At 40.0% G+C, this 16,146-nt stretch overlaps 1 protein-coding gene across 2 annotated transcripts in view; it reads right to left on the reverse strand.

The window, feature by feature from the left end:
* Positions 1-226: 226 nt before the first annotated feature.
* Positions 227-16,146, reverse strand: part of LOC127430497 (sodium/calcium exchanger 1-like) — a 108,636-nt gene continuing 92,716 nt past the window's right edge. For both annotated transcript variants that reach the window (XM_051680303.1, XM_051680302.1), the window contains 5 exons: positions 15,951-16,057; positions 15,206-15,330; positions 9,795-9,894; positions 8,857-9,129; positions 227-6,755 (listed from right to left, as the gene is read on the reverse strand). In XM_051680303.1, coding sequence (XP_051536263.1) covers positions 6,376-6,755; positions 8,857-9,129; positions 9,795-9,894; positions 15,206-15,330; positions 15,951-16,057 — 985 coding nt within the window. In that variant the 3' untranslated portion in view covers positions 227-6,375. The remainder of the gene's footprint in view (positions 6,756-8,856; positions 9,130-9,794; positions 9,895-15,205; positions 15,331-15,950; positions 16,058-16,146) is intronic.

The following is a 16,146-nucleotide window of genomic DNA, read 5'->3' on the forward strand; positions in this document are numbered from 1 at the left end:
AGTTTCATTAAGTGGATTTCCCCTAGCAAACCTTGGGAAATTAGTTCACGTCTTTTAAAACGTCAAGTTTTTTCATCAAAGCCATATACTGCCCATGACAACACCCCAAATATTGACTACATTTCCACTTTACATTGAAGTTACGTGTTAGATTATATAACAAATTAACCTGAATATTAATTAAGGGGTTTAATATAAATGCCAAGAAAAGTCAATGAAGAAACAATGAACAGTAGATAAACCGAGGTGTGTTGTTTTCATTTGTTATTTGCATGTGAGAACACAAAGCACTTTTAATAAAGACTTCTGTTCTTAATATACAATTCCAACTTTAATGTACTCAATAATAAATGAAAAAACAAAAAAACAAAAATGCACACATTACAAATAGAAACTCATTCTCCATCTTTTGGCAAAATAATTCCTCTTCACATTAGCTTTCATGAGTTCACATAAAATCACACTCTCCCACACACATACCTTTAATTATAACATTGAAAACATAATTTACTTTGTTACAATAAAGTACTCAATATAGCACTTTTTTCTAACCTAAAATATACATTTGTCCCAGTACAGAACAGATCTCAAGACGATAATAGTGTCATGTAACTAAGTAGAACACTTGGCTTTTAAAAAACAAGTTTTTTTTTTTTTTTTTAAACAGTAATTTATCAAATATCAATACATACAAAACCAAGCACAAATTGTTTCTTTTGTAAATATTTCAATGTTGTGATTAAAGAGAAATGCACACACAGAAAAGACATGCTTTTAGATTGAAGTATCAAAAGAGAGCATGTGTGACAGTCTGGGACTCTCACACGACACACAAGCACTCTGACATATGACAATGAATCAAGCATGCTATGATGGACTATGAATATTAGATATTCATAAAGGTAATTTTTGTGTTTACTTGTGTGGAAGTTCATTACACGCCATTTGCTTGGTCATAGTGTTGAAATGGAAGGAAATCTATTACTTATTCTTTACTTACTTATTACTTATTCTTATTCTTTTGAATTGTTATTTTAAATGTGATGTAATTTATTTGATGTTCAAATACCTTCTCCCACCCCAGCTTAATATGCAGGGATAACTATAAGCAGGCAATGTCTCTGTTGTGCAATCATAACATTACTCTGTTTTCTAGCCCGACACAGCAAAATGTATGTAAACAATGGTGTGAGTTTGGGGCAAGACTATCTTCCGATCAATGGCAGGCAGAGGGAGTATTTGGGAAAATCATTATTTTTGCATTTCCGTTTGGTGTCACAAGAGGCACCCTCTAGTAAAGTTTATATTTACTTTACATCTTAAGAAATATTTAAGCTTGTGCTCTGTTTTCATTCCAGCATACAGGAATTTAAGGATTTTCCATGTAAATATGGTCTTCATAGGTGCACCTACTGTTATTTTTTCATAAAGTGTTGGTGTAAGTAACACTATTTTTTAGGCCACCAAGGATGGCCCTTGCATTCCCCATAAAACAGAGGATGTTCAAATTGGGTTGTAAAAGTCTCATATGGTATTTTCCTTCATCTTCAAATGTATCCACTGGCTTTTGATAATTATATGGAGATTTCCCACCATAATCCTTTCTGCTGTTGGTAACTTACAGAAACATTCCATTAGGTCTATACAACATCACCAGGAGTCATTACTGCTATCTCTAAAAGCAATCTGCTTACCTCAGAGATATCAATCACTGCTCTGCTCTCCACAAAGCAACATCAGCTCTTATTAATAATATTAAGCAATTTAAAACCCATAGGGCAGCTTCTGATTCTTTAACTCTCTAATTATGGGTTGTCCTTGAATTAGGGCAAAATTTTAAGTGTGTGTGGTCAGGTAAGAAAAGAGAGGCGAGTGACCTTAGAAAGTAATTACAAACCAGCAGACCCCTCACTCACCTACCCACCCACCCACCGTACAGCACTGACATCAGATAACATAATGACAGAAAGACAATGACTCTTTGAGATGTCGCCTAGCAACAAGCAGCACTAAAAATACATTTCTCTGTGCTTTTTTTTATTCTAGTATCACTGAAATGTCTGAATGTATAAATACAAATATGCCAGTAAAAATGTGAACCATATGTACATCGGTTTCTGCCCACTTGTGCGTCACACAGGATCTGGAGACAGTGATACTGTGAAACTGAGCAGACTGGACTGAACATTTCTGTAGATGGCTGACTGTGAATTTGTTAAACATTTGTTACATTTTTTTCTTTACCACTAAAATGGAGGTCTATTTTGAACCAATCGAAATATTCCCCCGTACAATTTCTTTGTGACAGGTAGCACACTTCTGAAATTGTGCATTTGGCCACTGGTGTTATTACACCTACAAATCCGCCTTCCGGCAGTTTGGGGTTGTTCTTACCATTTTCAAAATGCTCTTTAAAATTTGCTTTTTCATTGCATTAAAAAGTTTGCAACACTGCCTTGCATATTGGGACCCCCTTATCGTAAGCAACACCAACATTTCCTAGAGCATTTGTCCCAGGTTGAACCAAGCAGATGGCTGTTATATCTGCAAACTGAAAGCTGCAATCACTGTATCACTTAGGCAAGTGGAAAAACGGATAGAGACAGGAAGAGAGAGAGAGAGAGAGAGAGGAACTTGGCTTAACTAAGCTGGTTTAACTCCTGGCTGAATGGAAATGGACCAAGTGTCATTATTTAAGGACTCGATGGAGAAAACAGATAAGAGAGAGCAAAATAAACTGAACTGAAACTCAGTCCATTATACATTAAGCATGCATATTAATGCTAATTAGGTAACGGCGATCCTATCAGAAGCAAAAGCTTCAATAATTAGAAACAGCTCTGGTTAATATACAGTATTTAAGTAGAGGACCTCATATAAAAAGAAATTCAAAAATGTTCACCATCTTTCCTTATTGGACTCGTTTCAAGCATGTGAAGACATGACCTAGAAAACAGGCCTATGGCCTAAATAAATTGTCTTATTGATATCAAGGCACCCTTGCTGCGATCACACAAAACCACATGACTCAATGCAATGCCTTTCAATAATGAATAGAGTTTAAAAACACAGAATACTCTGCTTGTAACTTCTACATTTACACAATATTGTTGCAGAACATGGCTGTATGACAGGACAGACTGCTCTCTCATGGCATGAATTAGGACCAATATCATGAGACCACCATATAATATACAGTCTTTTTTAGATTCATGAATGTTGGGGAAGGAACCAGAAGCTCAGGCCTAGACAGGATAGGAGCCCAAAATTCCAGAGTGTGGCAGTGTAAGACACAAAATTCACTTTCAGACATTAAGACACATATTCATATGTACAAGACTTAGAACACTGTTTGACAGACTGGTACACCCAACACTCATACCTTTTATCAAATCTGTTGCACACTCCCAATCAAATACATGCTCTTAAACACATACAGTCTACAATATTTCCCTAGGTAAAACATAGTTGATAATAATAAATATCAATAAATATCACATGAATAAACACCAATACCTTGGTTCTTGTCACTGTTCATCATTAACTGTCTTTTGGTCTCCGTTCAACTTCTGACACGAATGTTGTGCCATGCAAAATGTGCATCTCTTGTGTTTTTATTCACTTTAAACAAAAACAGCCAGAAAATCTTGAAAAAGATCTCCTTTTTCTTCCAACAGTCCTTCTTTTTACATTATAATAAAATTTTATAAGTATGGAAAAAACAAAAATACACAAGAGCATTTTTTAAAAGATCTACAACACAAGCACTTAACATTAAAAACTGAGTAGAAATTATGAGGGTGTGATAATGGTTGTTGTGGGGCGGGGTTATTAGTGAAGAAGGTGTGGTATGGGAAGTATTATGAGTCAATCAGAAATCAGAGGTAAAGAGGGTGTGTATAGGTAGAGTTGGGGTAGGGTCAATGGTGAACAAATTGTGGCACAGGTAGTGCTAGGGTGGAGACTGAGGTGAAGATGGGGTGTGTTATAGTAGTTTTGGGGGTGGGGTCTGAAGTAAAGAGGGTTTTGTTTTGGTAGCATTGGGGTGGAGTCAGAAGTGCAGAAGGTGTTGTATAGATTTGGTTGGGGCGGGATCATTGGTGAAGATACTAGGTGTGATTGATTTCATGCAGCACTGCGCAGACCGATCGGCAGCAAACTTTAAGCAGTGCATGTTGGTTAGAAATTTTGTTCGACTTGAGACAAAGCCACTGCCGTGTCACTGTGATGTATCCCATCAAAGTACCACGAGAGTGATTCGAGAGCTGCCACCTGGCGCAGCCTCTGCAGTTGCTTCAAGGAGCTGCACAAGCTCTGATAACTGCACAGCTTATTCACGATTGGCCAGACTCACAACAGTGACATGTTTCATGGGCTGTGTTCAAAACTGCATACTTCACATACTGCTCTTACTACTTCTGCTATGTCAGTCTATGGTAGAAATAAGACTAGTATGGTAGTATGCCATTACCATGGTGTTTATTCTGACACCTCCAGTTTGGCAAAAACTTTCACAAATCCATGTTTTTATAACAGTACATCACGTTTATATAATTTTATATTATGTTTTGTCATAGTAATATCATGCTTATTCATAAAAAAAAACATTCAAAATGATTAAAATTACTGACTGCTTTATTAATATGAAATAATAATAAAATAACATAGGCTTTTATTTGACTTCCTCCTTGTACACCAGCAGGCACTGTATAAAGCAGCACATAACCTTTTCAAATGAATAATGTTTCTGGTTGTTATATGTTAAATTGAAGCATCTGTCTATCTGAACTCCACTTCGACTGCAATAAAGAAAGCAAACATCACGTGATCTGCTGTGACTGATGTAGGTTCTGCATGCGACGGGAAGCGCAAAATTGTCTGGCTTGATGGCTCTCTTTTCAACTCCTCCCCCGACTGCAACCGGCAAATCTCGCCAAACGGTAAATCGACATGCAGTTCAAGTCAAACACACCTAGTGTAACACAGTAAGTGTTGGGGATGGAGTCTAAGGTGAAGAGAGTGTGGAATAGGTAGTGTTGGTGGTGGGTTCTGAGATGAAGATGGCATGGAATAGGTAGTTTTGGGGGTGGAGTCAGAGGTGAACAAAGTGTGGTATAGGTAGTGCTAGAGGGTAGAGTCCGAAGTGAAAAGAGTGTGGTATAGATAGTATTGGGGGCGGGTCAGTTTGGGAAGGCTAAGCCCTCACTGGACTACTTTAATAGTATAAAATAATATTTGTGAAAAATGAACAGTTTCAGTGGGGGTATATGTAGGTCTGTGGGGAACTGCAGTAGCAGGGAAAAGAAGACAGAAGAAATAGAGTGTTCATTTCTTGAGGGCAGGTGGAGGTGTGTAGCAAACCAAACTCTGCAGTGGTAATGAGTCTATTGATGGGCTGAGAGCGAAAAAAAAAAATAATAGAAGAGGGATTTCTGAGAGAGTATTGAAGTGAGGCGTTAAAGACGGTTCCTTGAAAAAATAAGTGCTGAAGCAGGAAAATTGCTGAGGGGGCTCTTAGGAGAGTATTCTGGAGGGAAAAGCGTTGCTGTGTCTAAATATCCAGTTGGCAAATTACACAATGTCAACCATGAGAACCATTTATAAAAAGAAGATGTGCATGAAACCAACATAGCCTCCATCATCCTCTGCGACATTCAACAAGATATCCATATTATTGTTCATGACAGGAAGCAAGTTTAATTTGAACAACAATAATTACCAGTAAGAACAAATGTAAACACCTATTTTAGACTTCTCAGACACTATATGGCATAAAAGTATGTAGACACCACAACACCACACCTATGTGTGCTTGTTGAGGATTGAATTTCAAAACCATTGGCATTAATAGGGAGTTGGACCTACTTCATAGCTTCCACTATTTTGGAAAGTCTTTCCACTACATGTTGTAACAGTGCTGTGGGGATTTGCTCCTTTTCAGACACAAGATTATCAGTGAGATCAGAGACTGATTTTGGGTGATGGGGCCTGTCAGTGTTCCAACTCTTCCCAAAGGTGTTCAGTGGGGTTCAGGTCTAGGCTTAGCAGACCAGTGAAGTTCTTCCAGACCATACTCGATAAACCATTTCTTTATGGACCTCGTTTTTAGCAGAGGGGCATTGTCCTGTTGGAATAGAAAAAGGCCCTCCCCAAACTGCTGTCACAAAGTTGGAAGCACACAATTCTCTGGAAAGCCATTGTATGCCATATCATTAAGATTTGCCTTCTCTGGAACTAAGAGGCCTTGGCAAACCCCTTAAGTAGAGGGTGTCCACATACTTTTCGCTATGTAGTGTATACACAAAAGCAGAGAGGAAGAATGATTGGGGGTTATAGACCGAAGAGTACATCTTTCTTTCTCTCTTATGTTCCCTCTTAGAAGCCAGGCACGTGGCAGTAAGCCTCCAGCGAGGACAGCATGATGTAGATGAGCCAGAGCGAGATGAAGAAGGCGGCAGTGAGCAGCTTGGCGGTTCGTGGGCCCCCCAGCTCACCCCCAGATACAGAAGGTCGACGGCGGTACAGCAGTATAAGGACACACACTAGTGCCAGGATGGTGAAGAGGGTGACGGAGAAAGCCAGCGAGCCAGGCGGGACTTGGAAGCTTTTGCCCTGACTGTGCCAGTACACGGCAGCGATGGTCCATGCCACCCCGATACCCAGGAAGACGTTAACTGCATTACTACCTGTCACATTACCAATGGACGCATCAGCGTATTGGTCCTGGATGGCTGCCACCTTACTAGCAAAGGTGTCTGGAGAGAGACAGGGAGAGAAAATGAGGAAGAGAACATAGAAAGTGGTATGGTGAGAATTGGAAGAACACAAGAAAAAGCCAAGACTTTTTTCACATTTTCTGTGTTAATTAAAGGTCAAATCTGCAGAATTCTGCAGAAAGGCTTTAAACATTGTAAAATGTGTTGAATGGAGTTACGATTACACACTGTTTGATAGCTGAAAGCATACCCAAATTAGCCAAAATATTTAATAAATAAACAAGCAAGGGGTGGGGGATGTGTGGACCTTTTGTGAATGAAAGAGGCTTCAATTCTGTGGAAATCTGCAGAGTTCTATGTGCGCAGATTCTGTCTGGGCCTGCCCAAGAGGTAAATTTAATTGCTCATAAGGGTTGCTCTTTCATAGCTCAAGAAGACTTAATGGAGTTTTAGTTATGTCTCATATATGTATTAATGTTGTCTCTGACGTATCTCCTAAACTTCCATTCTATGGTAGAAAGAGAAAGTAATATGGATTTGGAATGAATTGAGGGTGAGGAAACAACTACAGAATTTTCATTTTTGGGAGAACTACACCATTAAGTAAAAGTAATCATTTGTTCTTCTTTTGGACATATTTCTGTCTGAGAGATTGTGCAACTGTGTTGAGTTGGACATTGCATATTGGCTGATTAGTTAATTATGAACACCTTATAACACTCACAGGTTATCTATAGGAAGACCAAATAAGATATGAGATTACACATTGAGGAATGCTTTTGGCCAAAACGTTTGTTTTAAATTCCCTGCTACTAAATAATAAAAGACTCCTTTTTTAAAGACATTTTAAATAGAAACCATCTCTCATTTTTGTGAGAGAGATGTAACCCTAACTCTATCCCTAACCCTAGCTGAGACATTAAAATATCTCATTTGAGCTTTATCGCTCATGTAGCATGGGGCTTTTCATTACAGGAGCTGGAGCTTGAGAATGGTTTGACATACACAGCTTGAGCATATGCAGTTTCAGACTCTGCTAATACCAAGAAAAATACAGAAATCTCCTGCAGCTCCAGAGCAAATCATGCTCCTCTAAATAGTCCACATAATTAATCGTCCTCTAAATAAACTACAACATTCACACACTTACAGACAGACTGCATGGTGCCATCATGGAAAGACAAATTAGAAAGACAAAATACTAAGTAATCATAATTTATGACATGATAGAGGCAAAACACAGATAATGCAACAAAGTGGGTAGATATGTAGTACTGACTGTAAAGCACAACATCAGAGTCAGATCAGATAAAGGTGCACTCAGTGATTTTGTCATTTCTTAACTTAAAAAAAAAAAGTAATAGTAGATTAGTTTTTTTTGAAAAATGTGTTTAAAAATATGAACACTCACATTAGATAAAGACTCTAGTTGTTTTAGACAGAAAAAGTGGTTTTATTTTACATGTGGTGCTGCTCTCACATTATGAGTGCCACCATTTTGAGATTATATGACAAGCTGTCTGTCACTGAATAATGTCCTATAATTACTGATAATGATAAATGAATCATGGCTGACTGCGAAAAGCCAATTTTTACAATGGCATCAGTAACTCACAACTTCTGTTTTTGCGAGATGCTTCACCTACGCTCCTAAGTGTCAGTGAACATAAACAGAAATATCACTGAGTGCACCTTCAAAACATCCCTGGGGTTTTATACAATATTTATCTATCAGAAATCTTGGGTGAAGGCTGAAGCTGTGGTACAAAAGGTAGCAGCACACATGCTCATGACATACTGTAAAAGAGCTGTTGGTTTATAGCAAGGATCCTCTTTCCTGCTCCTGGAAAGTCATTTTCCCAACCCTGCTCCAACACACCTGGTGGTTATTTTCAATTAACCCAAAGACCTTGTTTAGTTGGTTTAGGAGAGTTGAAACAAAACACTCCAGGACCAGGAATGGGAAACCTTGGCCATGTCCCAATCCCATTTCCCCTTTTTCTCTATCTGCCCCACTTTCCTGTTTACCTCCACTGTCACATAAATAAAGGCAAATCCCCATGGTTGGAGAAAATGGTGGATGGATGAGAAAGATCAGATGGGTGGCACTACTTACAGACAAACACTTCCACACACTCACCGGGCACAGATGTTCCCAAGGCCACAAACACCACAGCTGTGACAGTATCCTTCAGGCCAACTGTACAACCAAAGTGAGATGCTAGATCTCCGGTAACAGCAGTCAGGACTCCGATGAGCGTGATGGATACGATGAAGCAGGCCCAGCCATTCCAGTACTCCGTAGGTGGTACAAAGGCAAACAGAACCTTCCAGAAAACCGTCAGGAAGTGCATGATGTAATCAAAGCATGAGGGCAAGCGCTCCTCCCCGCTCTCCTCCTCATCATCATCACCTGAGGCGGTAATCATTCAGTCAAGGTATTGTATATAGTACACAGCAAGGTGAAATGATTAGGAAATATGGCAAATAATACTTTTGAATTCAGTTGGGTTCAGCTGAATTCCTTTATTTTCATTGCACAAGAATAATTAAATGTGTTACATCGTGACCTAGCTAGGCACAATAAATCAAGTTTCAAATAACTTTCTGTCCTCATTAAAAGTGAAATGCTGTGCAAATAAAAAGCAAGAACAAGAACAAAACATATTTGATGTTTAATACACAGCTATTAAATGTGCAGCAAGATTTTGGACCAATGAGATTTCACTGTGGGTGGGGCTATTCAGTGCAATGCAGTGCAGCAAGATTTTGGACCAATGACATTTCACTGTGGGTGGGGCTATTCAGTGCAATGCAATGCAACAAAAATAGATACCAAGCGACTGATAAAATATTCAGTTGTGTGATGATGTTGACTGTTGTGGCTGTTTAGTACAAAACCCTAGATTAACATGGGTTGATTTATTAATTGACATTAATAAATAAAAAAAAAAGGTAAGGACGCAGTGTTATATAAAATTTGTTATGAATATAAATGAGTTTTAGTGGACTTACAGGCAGATGAGCTGTGTGTATGCATGATTATAGTACAGCAGAAAGATGCAGAAAGACACTGACCTGCACTGACAGTGACAGCGCTGACAAACTGCTCTCTCCAGCTACTGCTGCCCACCACCAGGGCCAGGTTAGTCTTCTTTATTAGCTTGTCAACAGTATTCTGAACAAACACACACACACACAAATACACACATACTGTATATTAAACAACAAGAAGGTAAACCAAACCCACCCCTCTCCATTGTGCCCCTGTACTAGACATGTCATGGATTTAATATGACTCTGTCTCGTAGTCCAGGCAGCACAGAGGTCTCAGCTAAACTGATTTCAGTGAGACAGTGGGCGTCTAGGCAACAACCCATCAGAATTTCATTTTCTCCAATGTCATCCTGTCTGAGTCATTTACTTGTTTGCATTTAGAGTGCTGCGGATAATCTTGGAAAGAACAACACAATGTGTCCACCTCAAATATCTTTTAAAACCCTGAGCTGCCTGACCTACCTGGCCTGCTGTATCGAGACTGTCACTATGCGAAAGAGAAGGCAGAAATTCAGACAGACAGTGTCTTAGAAATTGTGCATGAATGTGAGAGAAAGCAGGCAAGGCTGAATCATAAAAGCTGTATTGCCCCGCAAACAAAGGCACAGTCCGACTCTCAGGACTAGAGTATGTGAGCATTGTGGATGGAGCGAAAGTGGAACTGGGAGTGGTGTTTTTTTCTGGAGTGTGGATGCTTTTTCTCACTCCAAGATCGTTCTAATACCACTCCTTCATAAGCCTAACAGCAATTACATGTCAGTAAGAATTCACAAATTATTGGCGATGGGTGAACAAGAGTATGGAGACGACCAAAGATTCATTGTGGAATTAAAAAGACGTGTAGAGAAAAACACGATGAAGTTTTATTTCATATATGAAAATAAAATTTAAAGGTGGGTTATATATCTCACCTCTCAGATGCCTAGACAATTCAACATTTCGAACAATTATATCATTATAATAATGCGTCACCCTTGCAACTGTATCGAAATAGTGCAAACTTGCAGACATTGCATAATGACGCAACTGGGACTACATCAGTCATCTCACATGATCTGAAGCCTGTATACAATCATGCCAATTTATTGGCTGATGGCGCTTAAGTGATGCCCATAGGGAGCCACATCACAGGCTCTATATTGGTGAGCGCTTGGCACCATCTCTCCAGATTTTCTGTAAAAGGCATGAGCCTATGCAGCAACTAGAGAGTATGACCAGATACACTCTCATTCCCTTTCAGGGAACCAAGGTTACGTTCTTAATCAAGACGTTCCCTTTCAAGGAAACATCAACATTGTGTAATGATGCAATTGGGACGAGATACCAACACGTCATGTGAACAGTAGCTGCCAACTCTCTAAGCCCATGAATGATCTTGCAAAAAAATCCAGCACTGAACCAACTGGGCAGTGGACTGGATCCTCACTCCGCACTGCGCACCAAGAGGCGAAAATACGCCATTTAAACATATATAACCTTCTAATTGATGGAGTTCTAGCATTTAAGATGGTATCAACCACAGCGGGGGATAAACCATCATTAAAAAGAGGGCCCCATTGAGGGTCCAAACCCACAATTTTCATAACTCGAGCCGGGGGTGCCGAATGCTCCCAAGGCATTCTCTCTATTCTCTCCATGAGTCGAAAACCATACTTGAGCTGACCAATATGGCGCCACTAACATAAGCCGAACACGATCCTCCCGAACCCTCTGCAGAACCGAGTGCAGCAGGTTGATCGGTGGAAATGCATAAAGATGTGAAGTCGGCCACTGATGCGCAGCGCATCTATGCCCAGCGGTGTCGGGGACGAGAGAGAAAACCAGAGGGGACAGTGTGACGTCTCGCTTGACGCAATAAGGTCCACTTCCCCTCTGTCGAACCTCATCCAGAATTGTTCCACAATCTGTGGGTGTAATGTCCATTCTCCAGGCATCAGAACCTGTCTGGACAGGGGATCCGCCCCCAAATTAAACCGGCCCGGAACATGTACCACTCGTAGAGACAGCACATTGTCCTGTGCCCACAGAAGAATGCGACGTGCCATGCTCAGGCTGCACCTCTCCCTGACGGTTGATGTATGTAAGCCACCACCATCCACCGTGTTGTCCGACCGGATGAGGACATGACTGCCCCGAATTTCCAGAAGGAACAACTTCAAAGCCAACAGCACTTCTAGCATCTCCAGACTCCGCCAATTCAGCCACTGACCCATCTATACTCCTTGAGCAGGATGGTTCTCGTACACAGCGCCCCAACCCACAGAGGTGGCATCTGTCGTTATCACTTTGCGGTGACACACCTGTCCCAACAGAACACCCATTCCGCAGAAAGTGGTTCTGTTTCCATGGTAACAGAGCTTGGTAGCACCCATGTGTCACTCTGATGGGATGAAACGCATGGATCAGTGGTTGCAGTCCCTTTACAGAGCTCACCCAACACTGAAAAGGTCTCGCATGCAAGATGCCCAGGGGAATGACAGAGAATGCCGCGATCATAAGCCCCAAAAGCCTGTGAAAGAACGTGTCCCACTTTGAACATCGCTAGACACTTGCATAATGACAGAACGTGAGCCGGAGACGAGCATGCCTGCATTGTCTGCGAGTCTAGCTCCACCTCTCGAAACAGAGTCTATTGCCTCAGCTACAAGATGCTCTTGTCTAGGTTAGCTCGCAGCCCTAGACTGCTTAAGTGACTGAGAACGACATTTCAATGTTGGGCAACCAAACTCCCTGAGTGAGCTAACACTAACCAATCTTCAAAATAATTACAAATATGGATGCCATGATGCCTCAAGGGCGTCAGTGCTGCATCCATGCATTTTGTGAACGTACGATGTGTTACCTCAAGACCGTAAAGAAGGACACAAAATTGGTACGCTTTGCCCCCAAAAGCGAACCTGAACATCTTTCAAATCTATTGTCACAAACCAGTCCCCCGGCTGCACATATGACATTATGCTGTAAGGAAAAATGCATTCTCTCTTGTTCGAATTACCCAATTTGGAGCACATTTTAACTGCTGTCAAGTAGTTACATGGGCAGACTGAGGAATTAATGCATGATTCTCTATTGCAGTGCAATGAGTAACCACTAGATGGCGCTCTTGGCGTACCTTTGGCAGCCGCCTTACAACCAGCGACACAGTAGAGGGAAGTCCTCGTGCCTCCATCATTGTGGCTGATTGAATGGGGTTTAACAATGTTTGCCTTAATTGTATTTAGGCATAATGACTGTCATACTGAAGTGTGCTTACAGCAGGAATGTTTAAATGGAAAAGAGTGTATGAACATTGGGGGAGAGCACTTGTGCTTATTGTACATTGAATTCTGTTATGCCTGTTACAAACCCTTGGCCATGGGGATAGAGGCCGAATTCGATCAAGCAATTATAAAAAGAGGTCACTCTGAATGTATTTGCAGCAGAGGATGCCAGATAAACCATCTTCCCTAGCACAGAGCAGGGAAGAATGTGCAAATAGGGAGGGAATTGAGAGCAAGCAGGTTTGCCACAATGGCCCCAGCATTTATTATGGGGGGAACAGCGTTTGACATTTATGAAAGTGTGATTTGTGAACACTTGAGCTTATTATACATCAAATTCTGTTATGCCTGTCCCGAGACCCTTGGCCAGTGGGGACAGAGGCCGAATTCAATCGGGCAAATAGAAAAAATGGGTCACTCTGAATGTATTTACAGCAAAGAATGCCAGATAGTCCATCTTCTCTAGCATTAGAATGGAGAAGAATGTGTGAACATGGGAAAGAAATTAACATTAATTTTCAATCCTTCTTATGACAAGATCCAGAGCCTCAAGGCTCATATGGCTCCTTTTAAAGACTGCATGGTTTGACAGAGCCTCGATGAAGCGCCATTGGGCCTGTTTAACAATGCGGTTGAATCCGCACATGAACTGCTCATTTCCAACAACAGCCTCACGTGTTGTCACTCAAAAGGGAGAACATAGTCCTCACTTCGGCGTGAGTCACTAGTAACCACACGGGCTTATACAAATTTGTGCACTGAAGTAAGAAAATCTGGCGAGATGGTGCCAAGTGCTCGCCTATATAGAGCCCATGACGTGGCTCCCTATGGGCGTCACTTAAGCACCATCAGCCAATAAATTGGCATGATTGTATACAGGCTTCACACCACATGAGACCACTGACGTAGTCCCAATTGCGTCATTACGCAACGTTGATGTGTCTTTGAAAGGGAACATGATTTCATGTAATCAGGGACTTAAAACTGTTCAAGGAATGAAAACTGAAAATGAACTAAATTTTTTGCAGAATGTAACCGAAAATGGGAACAAAGTGATTTTCAATTATTCCAGAGTGAAAACTTTATTTTTAAATTCTGGTAACGGGTTATAACCGGTTAATTTTGTTCCGATAATTTTTTCATGAAACCAAAGGTCAGTAAATTTTTTTTTATCTACACCACTTCATGTGGCCCGAAAAAAATGAAACGTGCTTTGATCCTGAAGGAAACTTCTGCATCACACATTTCTTTGCCTAATTGCCCATTGTGAATGTTGCATTCTGTGAATGAAAACCTTTTTAACAACTATGTATAAATAGTACATACTGTATACTGTATATGCATGGCTAATCCAGATCCAAGGAAAATATTATTAGAGGTCAAATTATATTTTTCAGTTGTTTCCAAGTCATCACTGAATTACTGTTAGATATGATGCATTAATACAGATTTGATGCTGCCGTATTTTGACTGAGAAGCAGATCTGTAATTAAAATGATACTTTACTGTTAATTAACTGTAAGCTTTTATGATTTCTATGCCGATAAATCCACCACACATGAAAAAAATAATTAATTTTAAATTAATTTTGGAGAGGCAAGTGGCTTATTTTGGGCTTGTTTTTCCAGACCAGGTTGCTTGTTTCTCTTGCGAGATCTGGCAACACTGCAATTGATATTTCACCCACCCTTAGCGCAGAGTACTGTCATTTTAAAAAGAATGTTATTAACCGTTCTTTTATTTTGCTTTTGGCGGTTACCATTTAATACAGTTTTTGCTCAGAATGAACCGAAATGAAAAACATTTTGTTTTTAGTCCCTGCATGTAATACATTGTGTGCCCAAACGTTCAGAATTTAAAACAATTTAACAAAACAGAAAGTGTTTAATGGCACCCAATTAACTACGTATATAATATCAGGTAATAATGTGTATGCCCTTCATTTAAATAAATTATAATAAATAAAATAATAATAAATAATTATTATCATAATATCATCTGATAGTTCTTTTTCCTTTTTCTTAAAAGTTTAGTAAGCTATGTACTTTTTGTTATAAACTTGTAGTGTAGCAAACTACTTTAGTGTAGTTTAACTATTTTAAGTTATAAGTAGCTTGTAGCTTGAGAAGCTACAGTTTCAAAGTAGCTTCCCCAACACTGCTCATGACTTACCTTAAACTCATATGATTCCTCTATCACCACCTCCAGTTTGGTGTGCTCTCCCAGACTCGGGCACCCCATCTTGGCCACCTCCTCTTCCTCAGCACCCACTGCCGGCTTGTTATCATTAGAGTCTCCTGTCAGTGGAAAACAAGGAAAATCTACTGTGCCATGTTGTGTTTACACATGTATTACAGAGCTCATCCGAGACAGTCAAGCACATTTAGTGTTTAAAATAATCAACCATAATGTACAATACTGTAGAAATGCTCCATTATGTATAGGCATGCAATAAAAAAATAAAAAAAGTGTAAGAGAGAGAAATGGAAAGAAAAGAGGCAATCAGTGAAAAAAAAAATTATGTAAATAGCATCAACAACGTTCTTAATTGGATCCTGCCACAGTACAGCAATTTGAAGAGCAAGAGGAAGAACATTAAATTAAAGCAGTAAGTACATAATTAATGTGCAGAAATGTCTAGGAGATATTATTGCAGTATGGCCGCTTGCACTGAGACCAGTTACTGTGTGTTCTTGCTGTCCCATTATAACAAGTCACCCATTCCAAGTCCCTTTTTGACTTCCATTATCTGCTCCGTTCACACAAAGAAACCATTCTATCAGATCTGTTCTTCAATTATTCAGGGATGGAAGCTATTAATACAATATTAAACAGAGAAACCAATCTGTGCTCTAACAAAAAGGCAGGGAATTCTGCAGATGAGTGTTGATGCCTGTGAAATTCTACCATCACTGACCGTGTTTCTGTCCAATCTCCAGCAGCACCGGCTCTCCCAGGTGGATGGTGAAGGTTTTGTTCTTCTCGTATTCCTCATCATCAATGATCTTCACCTCCAGCATCTTCCTGTGGTGGACACAGGAACAGAAAATTAACCATCAAAAGTTAATCTAGGAGGCCTAATGTTTTAGTGATAGACTTCATATGGTGAGATA

This window comes from Myxocyprinus asiaticus, chromosome 40 (assembly GCF_019703515.2).
Source record: "Myxocyprinus asiaticus isolate MX2 ecotype Aquarium Trade chromosome 40, UBuf_Myxa_2, whole genome shotgun sequence".
Taxonomy (NCBI): Eukaryota; Metazoa; Chordata; class Actinopteri; order Cypriniformes; family Catostomidae; genus Myxocyprinus; species Myxocyprinus asiaticus.